This window comes from Cherax quadricarinatus, chromosome 4 (genome assembly GCF_038502225.1).
Source record: "Cherax quadricarinatus isolate ZL_2023a chromosome 4, ASM3850222v1, whole genome shotgun sequence".
NCBI classification, from domain to species: Eukaryota; Metazoa; Arthropoda; class Malacostraca; order Decapoda; family Parastacidae; genus Cherax; species Cherax quadricarinatus.
This window is the reverse complement of record NC_091295.1, coordinates 69,227,801-69,242,176: the sequence shown is the minus strand read 5'-3', so window position 1 is coordinate 69,242,176 and position 14,376 is coordinate 69,227,801. Positions and strand designations below refer to the sequence as shown.

Below are 14,376 nucleotides of genomic sequence, written 5' to 3'. Positions count from 1 at the left end.
TCTGCCAAGCTACCTCGGTGGACAAAAGAGAGGGCGGCCGGAAATCCACCACAAAGCATACCTCCTTCGGCCACCACCCCCGGAATCCGAAAGGAGGCTTCCAGAGATACACGCGTCGCCCGAGAGTCACCCAAAGCCACCCTCCGGGAGACCGGAGAGGGACTGGGACATCCCCAGGCAATCCAGATTCCACGGCAAACTACGCCACCGCCAAGAACCTCAACGGAATGGGATGGACCCCGGTACCCTTTCCCCTACCTAGGAACTAGCGTGCCTGTATGGAAAAAAAAAAAAAAAAGGCCAAAAAGGAAGGGCAAAAGGGAGGGGTGGGGAATAGGAGGAGGGAAGGAAAAAGGGGAGGATGGGATAGGGAACAGGGGGATTGGGGGGTAATTAGGTTCGGTCTGAGGAAGGAGACCGACAGGTCTAATTCCTCAGACCAAGAGCCTCTTCACCACGCCAAGGAGCCCCCCTTGAAGAGGAACATCTGGGAAAGAGAATTAAAAAAAAAAAAAAACATTCTTCAAGAGTCAGTTTCTGCAGGAAAGAGAAGTTTGATTTTGTTGATAAATTTAGTACATTTGCATTTTAATGCAGGTAACATTTCTGTAAGTTTTGATAATTTTCTTCTGTTTTATTCAAATTTTATGAAGTAAGGCTTGCACAATACATACATATTTGTACTATTTTCCCACCTTTGTTCTAAACTCATATGGGTTATTGAGCATTACAAAGCATGGGGTCAGGTATTTGAAGTCCTACTGCAGCACTTGATGAAGATTACTAGTAGCACATTCTCTAGAGGGTCTGAGCTAAAGTTTCAAGAACAAGTCTTTTTGGATAGTGAAACAGAATTCCAGCTTCATATTTATTTTTGGAAAGCACTGACCAATATACAAATACACTCCCTCTAAAATTAAAAGGGTCACAAAAAATGTCAAAGCAACTTAATGTCAAAAATATACCAATATGATTTCAAGCCTGACCCTTAAGTTGTCATAGAGGGAGGAGTTGGTCATTTCAATATCTGAGGGGCATATGAACAAAAGACAATGCTATGAAAAAGAATGCCCTATTTTTCATACAAATTATCATCCACTCAAATATATGTATGCATGCATGAGTGTGCATATTTTTTTAACACACTGGCCTTTTTCCACCAAGGTAGAGTGACCTGAAAAAGAAGAGACTAGCAATCATTAATTCTTATCACTACCTTGCCAGAGGTGTGCTGATACTACAATTCAGATGCCCTTTCAAACTGCAGGTACTGTACTTCCCACCTAACCAGTTTTCCTGAATCCCTTCACAATATGTAACTTTGTTTGCACTCCAACAGCTTAAATCACAAAAGCCATTTGCCTCTACTCACTCCTATCATGCTCTCACACACATGCTGGGTGTCCAAGTCTCTCGCACAGAAACCTGTACTTTTTCCCTCCACTACAGATTTCATACAAGCAATTCTATTTTGCTTGATCCTCTCTGTAATTCCAAACCAACTCAACAAAATAGGATGCCTTGGAGGGTGTATAAATCTGTAGTGGAGGGGTAGGTCTAGGTCACCTTCGGAAATGCCCAAGGGAAACAGTAAAGGTGTGCGAGGGGTTTGGACATCCAGCAGGCATGTGTGAGCATGTTAGAGGTTTGAGGAAGGTTTTTGAAATTTGACAAGCTATTGGAGTTTGAGGAGGGTAGCATTTTGTGAAGGGATTCAGGGATACCAGTTAGCTGGATTTGAGTCCTGAGGTGGGAAGTACACTGATGCACCCTGGATAGGCATCTGAACTGAAGTATCAGCACAATTCTAGTTAAGTGAATGATGGTGAAAGTGTTTCTTCTTTTTCATTTCACCCTGCCTCACTGGGAGATGGCTAGTGTAAAAAATATATATACAGTAGTACCTCAGGATATGAACAGCTCGAAACTCGAACAATTATGTAAGTGCATTTATGCAAGTGCTTTTGTAAGTGTATTTTTGGGGGTCTGAAATGGATTAAACTAATTTACATTATTCCTTATGGGAACAAATTTATTGGGTATCGGCACTCAAACAGCCTTCTGGAACGAATTAAGTTCGTATCCCGAGGTACCACTGTATATATATACACATGTATACTATACATGTACATTGTGTATACATGTGCATATAATGTACCTGTGTATGTGCACACCCACTGCAGGTCTTCTTTGTCAAGAATAATTTCTCAAGAATTTAAGGCAGTAATGATAAGTATCAAATCAACACACTGCCTCAAAAACACATTAGTATCATACACCATAACCTTTTCATAACTACATCACAATGAAAGGAACTTGCAAGACAGAAATAATAGAAATTAAACTTGATGGGTTACATTTACCCTCAGTAACAATACACAAAACCAAACAGTTCAATTCAATAATGTATTTAGAAAGGAATATAAAAGCACATTATTGTAAATAAGAAAGAGGAAGAGGGGAAATATAATGATCAAATTCGGAAAGGTAAACAAAGGAAAAATAATGAGACAGATGCAGCAGCAACTTGGAAAGGAAAGATATTTATATAAGAATTTAAATGGAAGATTGAAAACATGAGGAAGGCAATGAACACTGAAAGAAATAATGTGAGGGTAAAGCTAGGATGAAGAGGAAATAAAAAGGATAAGAAAAAGGAAACAAATAAAGCAGACTGGAGACTGATTTGGGATTAATGGACTATCACTTCACAGAAGGCAATAATTATAATTGACACATTAATGCTAAAGGTCAGACTCAAGAAGACCTCTGAACCTTGACAAAAGATAAATTTACAAAGAGCTTTTAATTAAAAAATGTAATATGCTAAAATGAGACCGGATTTTAATTGCCATATGGTGCTAGAAAGTTATGATTTTCAACAATACACATTCATAACTCATGGTGCACACACTTCAGGATGGGTATGATTATTTACAATACAAAAATGTTATTTTAAACTGGCAACCCTGTGAATCAGGCTAATATTCATCCAATCCTCTATGTGCAACCCAATTTGAATGGTTATCAGAAGTAATGTTTCTGCAGCCAAAGAAAATTTGCCTGCAAAAAGCAGCATTTGATAACCCAACACTCAAAAAATCCTGAGCCTTTTGAAACATGCTTAACCTAGATAAAAGTTTTCTATATACAAATTGTCCAGTAATTCAATCCTTTCTTATTTTTAATTTCTAGTAGCCTGGATATGTATATAATCCAAATGATCATCAAATGGTACAATGTACAAGGAAATATCAAATACAGCTAGCTAGAAAACATCCACATCCAGGAGATACAAGTGTAAATGATGTAAATGTGTTGGACTTACGAAGAAGCTGAATTTCACACGACTGGCCACTATACATCAAGTTATGGTGAATTTGAACCGACGAAGTACATGACAATGGTGACATGAATTTGAAAGAGCAATATCACATACAAGTTTCATAACTTCTGACTGCTTCACTCATCCAATGATTAGTGCACTAACAAAAGTTAACTTTTCATGGTCATGGAAAAACAGTTTTAAAGGAATACAGTGCAGATATCACCAGTGATTGGATGCTAATTAGTGTGAAAAAACTGTCTTTACTTATCACTTTTTAATTGACTAAATTAATTACCACTCTGTAATGTGGTCTGGTTTTTCTCCTGAACTATATCTATCCCACATCCGCTTGAAAAGACGCTCAAGATTCCGGGCATAAGTCTTGCAATCGAACAGCGGTGATTCAGTGCGTGCCTTCCACACACTAGCACGTGTTGCTTTCAAGCTGTTAAGAAGAATTTGTAATACCCATTAGAAAAATATGAAAATTGTTCCCCTGAATGAAATTTGGTTGATGTTAAAAGTAAACTTCCTAAATATCCCCCAAAACTCTTACAGATGCTTATATGAACCCACAACACAAAAGTGGTAGTTCGCAAAGCAAACACAAACACTACAAAGGCAGAGTGTACTTGCAATACACTGCTGGGCTAACTGATTTGTAAACAATGGACAGGACGTCTGTTTTTTACAGAACTTTTTATCCTTGTTACAATAATGACAGTCATAATTACCTGTCATCGTTTCTTGCTTCCATTATTCCGTTATATCAAAGGTTTACTCTAAGCTTGCCTGAAATGCTCTACATAACTACGGGCTTTCAACATGCATTAAAGTGTCGCCCATTTCTGTATAAACAATGTATAATTTTTAAATAAACTGGTATTGTATTGTAATTTGACTATAAAAACCAATGCCTAAATCACCATAAATAATCTTTATTTTTTTTTAGAAATTAGTGTACCTTATTTGTATAGTCAAACTATATTCTGCTTAAATACACTTAATACTAAAATCACTCAAACACTGTATATAGCAAGTAATCCAAGTAAAAAAAAACCAAGTTTCTGGAAAAAAAAAATAAAAAATAAAAATGTGCAGTCAAACCCCCAAATTCACTGGCTTTTTAATTCATGTGCTTTTGTTATGCAACTGTTTACTAAATGGTCTCCAGCAAAATGTGAATGTATGTATATGTGTGTGTGGGGGTGTGGTGTGTGGGGGTGTGGTGTGGTGTGTGGGGGTGTGGTGTGTGGTGGTGTGGTGGTGTGGTGTGTGGTGGTGTGGTGTGTGGGGGTGTTGTTGTGTGAGGGTGTGGTGTGTGGGGGTGTGGTGTGTGGGGGTGTGGTGTTGTGTGTGGGTGTGGTGTTGTGTGTGTGTGTGGTGTGGTGTGTGGGTGTGGTGTGGTGTGTGGGGGTGTGGTGTGTGGGGGTGTGGGGGTGTGGTGTGTGGGGGTGTGGTGTGTGGTGGTGTGGTGTGTGGTGGTGTGGTGTGTGGGGGTGTGGTGTGTGGGGGTGTGGTGTGGGGGGTGTAGTGTGTGTGGGGGTGTGTTCTGTGAGGATGTGGTGTGTTGGGGTGTGGTGTGTGGGGGTGTGGTGGTGTGGTGTGTGGGGGTGTGGTGTGTGGGGGTGTGGTGGTGTGGTGTGTGGGGGTGTGGTGTGTGGTGTGTTGGGGTGTGGTGTGTGGGGGTGTGGTGTGTGGGGGTGTGGTGGTGTGGTGTGTGGGGGTGTGGTGTGTGGTGTGTGGGGGTGTGGTGTGTGGGGGTGTGGTGTGTGGGGGTGTGGTGTGGCATGTGTGGTGTGTGTGGTGTGTGTGTGGTGTGTGTGGTGTGTGTGGTGTGTGTGTGGTGTGTGTGTGTGTGTGGTGTGTGTGTGTGGTGTGTGGTGTGTGTGGTGTGTGTGTGTGGTGTGTGTGGTGTGTGTGTGTGGTGTGTGTGGTGTGTGTGTGTGGTGTGTGTGGTGTGTGTGTGTGGTGTGTGTGTGTGGTGTGTGTGTGTGGTGTGTGTGTGTGGTGTGTGTGTGTGGTGTGTGTGTGTGGTGTGTGTGTATGTATGTGGTGTGTGTATGTGGTGTGTGTATGTGGTGTGTGTATGTGGTGTGTGTATGTGGTGTGTGTATGTGGTGTGTGTATGTGGTGTGTGTATGTGGTGTGTGTATGTGGTGTGTGTATGTGGTGTGTGTGTATGTGGTGTGTGTATGTGGTGTGTATGTGGTGTGTATGTGGTGTGTATGTGGTGTGTGTGTATGTGGTGTGTGTGTATGTGGTGTGTGTGTATGTGGTGTGTGTGTATGTGGTGTGTGTGTATGTGGTGTGTGTGTATGTGGTGTGTATGTGGTGTGTGTGTATGTGGTGTGTGTGTATGTGGTGTGTGTGTATGTGGTGTGTGTGTATGTGGTGTGTATGTGGTGTGTATGTGGTGTGTGTGTATGTGGTGTGTGTGTATGTGGTGTGTATGTGGTGTGTGTGTGTGTGTGTGTATGTGGTGTTTGTGTTTGTGTGTGTGTTTGTGGTGTGTGTTTGTGGTGTGTGTTTGTGGTGTGTGTTTGTGGTGTGTGTTTGTGGTGTGTGTTTGTGGTGTGTGTTTGTGGTGTGTGTTTGTCGTGTGTGTTTGTGGTGTGTGTTTGTGGTGTGTGTTTGTGGTGTGTGTTTGTGGTGTGTGTTTGTGGTGTGTGTTTGTGGTGTGTGTTTGTGGTGTGTTTGTGGTGTGTATATAGGGGGGAGGGGGGTCAAACATTGAAATTAAAAACTAATCACAGGATTTTGTTCAAAATGTTAGTTAATAGATCTCTCACATCAAAATCTATTTTAACTAAACTGAAAGTGAGGTTTACAAAAACAGAGGGCCTCAAATATGTTAAGCTCTTTACCAACAAGAACTGCATAAATAAGAGTCCCTTCTCATGCCAATCAACATTATTTGTTGCTGGCATCTCATCCGTTTGACATGAATGGAGTTCTACAGATAATTCAGATTTTTCCATAAAATAGAATATTTGAATTCCCCCATCACTATCATCCAAGATAATGGGAATGCAACAGAGCCCACAAACTGAAAAACATTGGATAGACTGCCATCAACATGTAGGTCACCTTCCCAAGATAAGAATAAGCAATCATGATAAATGAAGAAACTGCGTATTTCTTTCAATACATCTTTAATCATAAATAACAAAAAGGCACAATACCGTGACTGGAACAATACACAAATAACCCGCACATAAAAGAGAGAAGCTTACGACGACGTTTCGGTCCGACTTGGACCATTGACAAAGTCAATGGTCCAAGTCGGACCGAAACGTCGTCATAAGCTTCTCTCTTTTATGTGCGGGTTATTTGTGCATCTTTAATCATGCTTATTTATAAACCTTAATATACATAAATATGCAGCTCTATAGTATGAAGAAGCAGAAAACTAGTATTAATTTATACAAATAAAGTTCTAAGCAAACTGAACACAAACATTATGAGGCCAAAAATATAAAATGATTACATAACAAGAAACTCTTGGGGAAAATGGCTGAACTTACTATTCTCTATCATTTCCTAGTCTCGTGGCAATATCTTCATATTCTTGGCGTGTGGTAGCCACAAGTTCAGGAGTTCCCAGACAATGGAGTTGTGAGGCTGCAACACGCGAAGCTAGCGTTTCTCCTGATAAGGTGATCATGGGAGTGCCTGCCCATAATACATCCATTCCTGGGGAAAATTCATTATTAAATATGAATGTGTTCAAATTATAAACACACTTAAGTAAAACGTGAAGTTTTAACTCGTAGCCCAGGAACCTTCTGCCAACTAAGACAGTATCACTCGTGTCCCATCACTATACAAAGGGGTTTGAGCCTTAGCTCTTGAGCTTGCCTCTTTAAATTCTCAAATGAACAATACAAAATAGCTTATTTGCCTTCAAGCCCTGAACAGTCAATGTGTACTTTATCATTGCCTGAATTATTCCTCCAATTCACCACTCATAATATTACTCACATGAAGTTCCACATTTTAAACATTCTGTAGCAAAGAAATATAAGTTTAAAGCAAAAAACTTATATGGGAAGATTGTAATTTAAAGGGTCATATGAATTATGTCTTCATACTTCTGGCAAAACAACTATTTTTCACATTCTGTGATCCACACCCGTAATTCAACCACTGTCATCGGTAGTGTTAGCCAATTTAGACAAAAGGAGAAATTTTCCCACCATTTATGACAAAGGGGGTGCTGGATTTTTAGTTAGGGAAGCACAGTGTGGGAAGAGTGGTATTCATACCAGACAAATGCTTTTTCCCAGGTATTAACCCTTTCAGGGTTTCGGCCGTACTAGTACGGCTTACGCACCAGGGTTTTTGACGTACTAGTACGCCTAAATTCTAGCGCCCTCAAATCTAATGAGAGAAAGCTGGTAGGCCTACATATGAAAGAATGGGTCTATGTGCTCAGTGTGCATGGTATAAAAAAAATCCTGCAGCACACAGTGCGTAATGAGAAAAAAAAAAAATTTTGACCATGTTTTTGGATTAAAACAGTGACTTTGCAATGTATTTTCGTATGGTATTTATTGTTGTTTTCTAGTTTTCCTGGTCTCTTTTTATAGAATGGAAGACATTTTACAGAAATTGAGATGATTTTGATTGGTTTTACAATGAAAAGTACCTTGAAATTGAGCTCAAAGTAGCAGAAATGTTTGATTTTTACCAAAGTTCAAAAGTAAACAAATCATGCCATGCGTCCAATACACGTCAATTGGCGAGTCTAATATTCTTTCACAAGTGCACTGATATTATTTACACCATTTTTACACTAATGCAGTAGTCTGCATAACAGTAAATCTTCTATTTTTTGTGAGAATAAAAATTCAAAATGGAAAGCAAAAGAATGTAAGAGGGGCGTGGGGTCATGACTAACGAACAGAGGAAATGTTATTTTAGTGCCAGGAATGTCTTTCTTGTTTATTCTGGACCCTATTCAGAAATTGGCATTTTTTGAAATTTGTGTGAAATTGGCAAAATTGCTAAATTCTGACCACTGTATTGGATAGTTGAAATTGGTAAATGGGTGGTTTCTTGTACTCATTAGAGACCCAAAATGGAGTTTTAACGAAATAGTTATGATTTTTGTCGACTAGTACACAGGAATTGGCCGAAAATAGGGCTCAAAGTGGGCAAAATTGCCAATGCGTAAACATCGTTGAGACCACTAACATCGCGAGAGCATAATTCCCTAAGTTTTCCATCAAATTTCATACTTTTGGTGTCATTATGATCTGAAAAAATTCTCTATCTTTTCATAAGAATTTTTTTTTTTTTTTTTGAAATATGGCCGACCCTGAGAACGAGTCTCTGAGAGGGCCTGTCGATCCTGAAAGGGTTAATCGCTCAAACCACACACCACTGCAATTAGGTAACTCAGTATTAAGTAGGACCCTACCTTGGTAGAGAAAAAAAAATTAACTAAAGAAACTATCCAGAAGTAAGTCAGACTAGTGTAAAAACCTAAAATTGCCCCTACCAAAATCTTATCAAACTTGGACTTTAAAAAGACTAGATAATCTAGCACAATATATTATCAGGAAACTTATGAAAGAAGTTCAGCCAAGTCCTGTTTATTCCAGTGTTGCAACATCTTCATGATAAGAATACCAACAAAAACAGTTACTGAAGTAACCTTAACTAAATGAGGTATTAAATATGATATCACTCTAAATGGTCCATTATTTTATTATTATTATTATTATATTCATCAAGCATTAAACCTGTAAGGGTCACACTACTTGAGAAATGTAATGTAAATAATCACAGAAATGGGAGGCCAGCTCCAATTCCTTGTACCAAGTCTTTCACCCTCGAGTCTATATGGTCAAAAGCAAGGTATCTGACTAACTGAATTTTATGAATAATGGGTGTTAATAGTAGCATAACAAAGCCTACCACTTGCATACGTATATGCAAATGGGAAATTTAAACTTGTTTATTCCAAACATCTGAACAAACTATATAGTACACACACAAAACAAGACAACAGTGAATAATACCTGTAGTATGGCCATTGCATAATGGTGTATCTAAGCAAACATCCGCTAACTGTCCTCTGCGGACATGCTCCTCTTTGGCAGCAACATTAGAAAAGATGATTCGTCCTGGTCCAACTCCAAGGTGTTGTGCTTGGGAAAGAATATTGGCTTCTCCATGAGCAGGAAACCGTAACAGCCATACGACTGATTTTGGTACACGCTTTAAAATCTGATGAAAAAGATGCTTGTTATTTAAACAGCACAAATGTAAAGTAATTCTTCCAAAAATTTGTCACAGTTGCTTTTTGCTGATGATATTGTACTTATGGGAGATTCTAAAGAAAAATTGCAAAGGTTAGTGGATGAGTTTGGGAGTGGGTGTAAAGGTAGAAAGTTGAAAGTGAACATAGAAAAGAGTAAGGTGATGAGGGCATCAAATGATTTAGATAAGAAAAATTGGATATCAAATTGGGGAGGAGTATGGAAGAAGTGAACGTTTTCAGATACTTGGGAGTTGATGTGTCGGTGAATGGATTTATGAAGGATGAGGTTAATCATTGAATTGATGAGGGAAAAAAGGTGAGTGGTGTGTTGAGGTATATGTGGAGACAAAAAACATTATCTATGGAGGCAAAGAAGGGAATGTATGAAAGTATAGTAGTACCAACACTCTTATATGGGTGTGAAGCTTGGGTTGTGAATGCAGCAGCGAGGAGGCAGTTGGAGGCAGTGGAGATGTCCTGTCTAAGGACAATGTGTGGTGTAAATACTATGCAGAAAATTTGGAGTGTGGAAATTAGAAGGTGTGGAGTTAATAAAAATATTAGTCAGAGGGATGAAGAGGGGTTGTTGAGGTGGTTTGGTCATTTAGAGAGAATGGATCAAAGTAGAATGACATGCAGAGCGTTTAAATCTGTAGAGGAAGGAAGGCAGGGTAGGGGTTGTTCTTGAAAAGGTTGGAAGGGGTAAGGGAGGTTTTGTGGGCAAGGGGTTTGGACTTCCAGCAAGCGTGTTAGATAGGAGTGAATGAAGACAAATGGTATTTGGGACCTGACGAGCTGTTGGAGTGTGAGCAGAGTAATATTTAGTGAAGGGATTCAGGGAAACCGGTTATTTTATATAACCGGACTCAAGTCCTGGAAATGGGAAGTACAATGCCTGCACTCTAAAGGAGGGGTTCGGGATATTAGCAGTTTGGAGGGATATGTTGTGTATCTTTATTGGTACAGTGGTCCCCTGCTTTTCGTAGTTCCCGGCAATCGTAAAATTCGCAAATCATAGGGGTATTTTCGTATAAACATGGACTCGCTTTTCATAGGTTGACTCGCGAGTCGTAGTTCGTCCGGGACGTGTACCCACGGAGTGAGCCGGGGCAGCAGCCAGTCTGGCATTGTTTACCAGTGAGCGAAGGTCCCCTCACGTGCTCCAGCGAAATATTTCATAATATTCCATTTATTTTAGTGCTTGCAAGTACTAAATAAGGTACCATGGCTCCAAAGAAAGCTCCTAGTGCCAAGCCTGTGGTAAAGGTGAGAAATACGATTGAATTTAAGAAAACCATCATTGAACAATATGAAAGTGGTACAAGTGCGGCCGAACTGGCCAGGATGTATAAGAAACCCTACACAACCTTATGTTCCATAGTGGCCAAGAAAAATGAAATAAAGGATGCTGTTGTTGCAAAGGGAGTAACTATGCTGACAAAAAATGAGATCACCAGTACTGGAAGAGGTTGAGAAGTTATTATTGGTGTGGATAAATGAGAAACAATTAGCAGGAGATACTCTTATGACTTCGATTATTTGTGAAAAGGCTAGGCAGTTGCATGAAGATTTGGTAAAGAAATTCCCTGCAAATAGTGGTGAAGTGAGTGAATTTAAGGCCAGCAAAGGCTGGTTTGAGAGATTTAAGAACCGTACTGGCATACACAGTGTGGCAAGGCATGGTGAGGTTGCCAGTTCGGACCACAAGGCGGCTGAAAAATATGTGCATGAATTCCAGGAGTACATAGAGGCTGAAGGACTGAAACCTGAACAAAAGTTCAATTGTGATGAAACAGGCCTCTTTTGGAAGAAAATGCCAAAGAGGACCTTCATTACACAAGAGGAAAAGGCAATGCCAGGACACAAGCCTATGAAAGACAGGCTGACGCTAATGTTCTGTGCTAATGCTAGTGGGGATTTCAAAGTGAAGCCATTACTAGTGTACCATTCTGAAAATCCCAGTGTGTTCAGGAAAAACAATGTTATGAAGAGTAAATTGTGTGTGTTTTGGAAATCTAATAGTAAGGAATGGGTCACGAGGGAAATTTTCGTCGAGTGGTTCAATGAAGTGTTTGGCCCTAGTGTGAAGGAGTATCTCCTGGAAAAGAAATTGGATCTCAAGTGCCTGCTAGTAATGGACAATGCACCTGCTCATCCTCCAAACTTGGATGACCTAATTTTCGAGGAGTTTGGGTTCATCACAGTAAAGTTCTTGCCCCCAAATACCACTCCTCTCCTCCAACCCATGGACCAGCAGGTTATTGCAAACTTTAAAAAACTCTACACAAAAGCAATGTTTCACAGGTGCTTGACTGTGACCACAGACACTCACTTGACCCTAAGGGAATTTTGGAGAGAACACTTCAGCATCCTCCACTGCATAATCCTTATAGGTATGGCTTGGGAGGGAGTGACTACCAGGACTTTGAACTCTGCCTGGAGAAAACTGTGGCCAGATTGTGTCGACAAGAGGGATTTTGAAGGATTTGGGACTGACCCTAATGAGCCTATGTCTGTAGTAAAATCAATTGTGGCACTGGGGAGTTCCATGGGGTTGGATGTGAGTTTGGAGTATGTGGAAGAATTGGTGGAAGACTACAATGAAGAGCTCACCACTGAGGAGCTGCAAGAGCTTCAGCAGGAAGAGCAACACATCGCAGCTCAGAATCTTGCTGCAGAGGAGGAAGAGAGATGGAAGAAGGTGCTTTCTTCAGAAATTAAAGAGATTTTTACTATGTGGGGTAAAATGGAAAGCTTTATGGAGAAACATCACCCTAACAAGGTTGTTGCAAGCCAGGTTGGCAACATGTACAGTGACAAAGTCTTGGGCCATTTTAGGGAAGTGTTAAAGAGACGCCAGAAACAGAGCTCTCTCCACAGTTATTTTGTGAGACAGGACTCCAGTGACTCAAGGTGGTCCTAGTGGCATTAAGAAACAGAGAAGAGAAGCAACCCCAGAAAAGCAAATGGTACCTGAGGTGTTGATGGAAGGGGATTCCCCTTCCAAACTATAAACAATCCACTCTCTCTCCTCCTCCAGTCTCCCATACACTAAGAAGAATCTCCAATAAAGGTAAGTGTTATGCTGTTAATGTTTCATTCATCATTTCTCATTGTATTGTTTATGTACTACATGTATATTTCATGTTAAAATTTTTTTTGTTTTAATACTTCTGGGTGTCAGGAACGGATTAATTGTATTTACATTATTTCTTATGGGGAAAATTGATTCGTAAATCGTAAATTTCGTTTATAGTAACAGCTCCAGGAACGGATTAATTACGAAAAACGAGGGACCACTGTATATGCTTCTAAGCTGTTGTATTCTGAGCACCTCTGCAAAAACAGTGATTATGTGTGAGTGAGGTGAAAGTATTGAATGATGATGAAAGTATTTTCTTTTTGAGGATTTTTTTTGGGTCACCCTGCCTCGGTGGGAGACGGCCGACTTGTTAAAAAAAAAAAAAATTAAGTGTGAATAATAGCAAGTGTTTCTTTTTCAGTGGGAGACGGCCAGCAAGTTAAAGAAAAAAAAATTAACAAATAGCAAATTTTCTTACATTGCACCACATCTGAAGAGTTGATGGATCAATCTTATACAACTGGTTGAAGTTGCAGTAGATAACAGCATCTTCTGGTAAGCCATACTGTTTGCGTGTTGTAATCAGAATATTTTTGGGAGGTTCTTCTCCAGTAGCAGCCTTTGTGTTCATTTGTGTAGTGGCCAGGCCATTCTGTACAACCAGCCCATTTACAGTAGCTTGAGCCAAACCAGTCTGAATCATTGACTGGAAGTATGAGTAAAAATTAGAATGTATATAAAAAATTTGCAAAAAGCTTTATAATATTCCTTCCATGATTATAAACTTTATTACAATATTATATAGTGAATAAATCCCTTTTCAAGGTTAAGTATCAAACACATGTGAAACTCACAAACCAACAAAGCCAATGCAATAATATCAACTTATTAACATGTGACCAACATCATGACTCTTAACTTAAATACAAATACTGTAATGTATTTACTTCAATAGGTGCTGTTGTAGGAAGCTGAGCAACTGTTACTGCTACTTCAACTGATTCCTTTGTAGTAGCAGGCTTCACCACTTCTTTAACAGTTAACACCTCGGCATTTTCAATTACAGGGTTGAGGTCCGTAGTGTTCATTAATGCCACAGTATCCTTGATGGAATCTCTATTTAATAATTTAGGGTTGTCCTGCAAAAAGTAATACAATATTTTAGACAGTCATAAAAGTGAAAAAGCATCTTAATTTTTTTTTTTTTTACATTTTGAACACAATGTTGGAGGATACGAATGGTACGCTTTGGCCTATCAATAACTCACTGCAGTGTTCTTTCTTTGTTGGATTACTAAAACTTCACCTCAGCACTACTGTTATGACCAAGGTCATAATGAAATTAATTTATATGTATTATCCACTTAATATTATACTCGGGGTTTCTTTAATATTAGCTAAATTAAAGATTCCACTAGTTTATAATATTATCTGATTTAGGAATATACCCAGGTATGATTAAATAAATAAATAAATAAATAAATAAATAAATAAATAAATAAATAAAGGTTAAGAGAGTGGTGAAGCAATGTAAAAAGAGAGCAAATGAGAGACTGGGTGAGATGTTATCAACAAATTTTGTTGAAAATAAGAAAAAGTTTTGGAGTGAGATTAACAAGTTAAGAAAACCTAGAGAACAAATGGATTTGTCAGTTAAAAATAGGAGAGGAGAGTTATTAACCCTTTGAGGGTTTT

The 14,376-nt window shown here is 39.4% G+C and overlaps 1 protein-coding gene across 2 annotated transcripts in view; it reads right to left on the bottom strand.

Moving 5' to 3' along the window:
- Positions 1–854: 854 nt before the first annotated feature.
- The window catches only part of sxc (O-linked N-acetylglucosamine (GlcNAc) transferase sxc), a 119,943-nt gene continuing 106,421 nt past the window's right edge, over positions 855–14,376 (bottom strand). For both annotated transcript variants that reach the window (XM_070097275.1, XM_070097280.1), the window contains exons 16-20: positions 13,629–13,820; positions 13,160–13,387; positions 9,358–9,565; positions 6,856–7,024; positions 855–3,773 (exon numbers count right to left, since the gene is read on the bottom strand). In XM_070097275.1, coding sequence (XP_069953376.1) covers positions 3,620–3,773; positions 6,856–7,024; positions 9,358–9,565; positions 13,160–13,387; positions 13,629–13,820 — 951 coding nt within the window. In that variant the 3' untranslated portion in view covers positions 855–3,619. The remainder of the gene's footprint in view (positions 3,774–6,855; positions 7,025–9,357; positions 9,566–13,159; positions 13,388–13,628; positions 13,821–14,376) is intronic.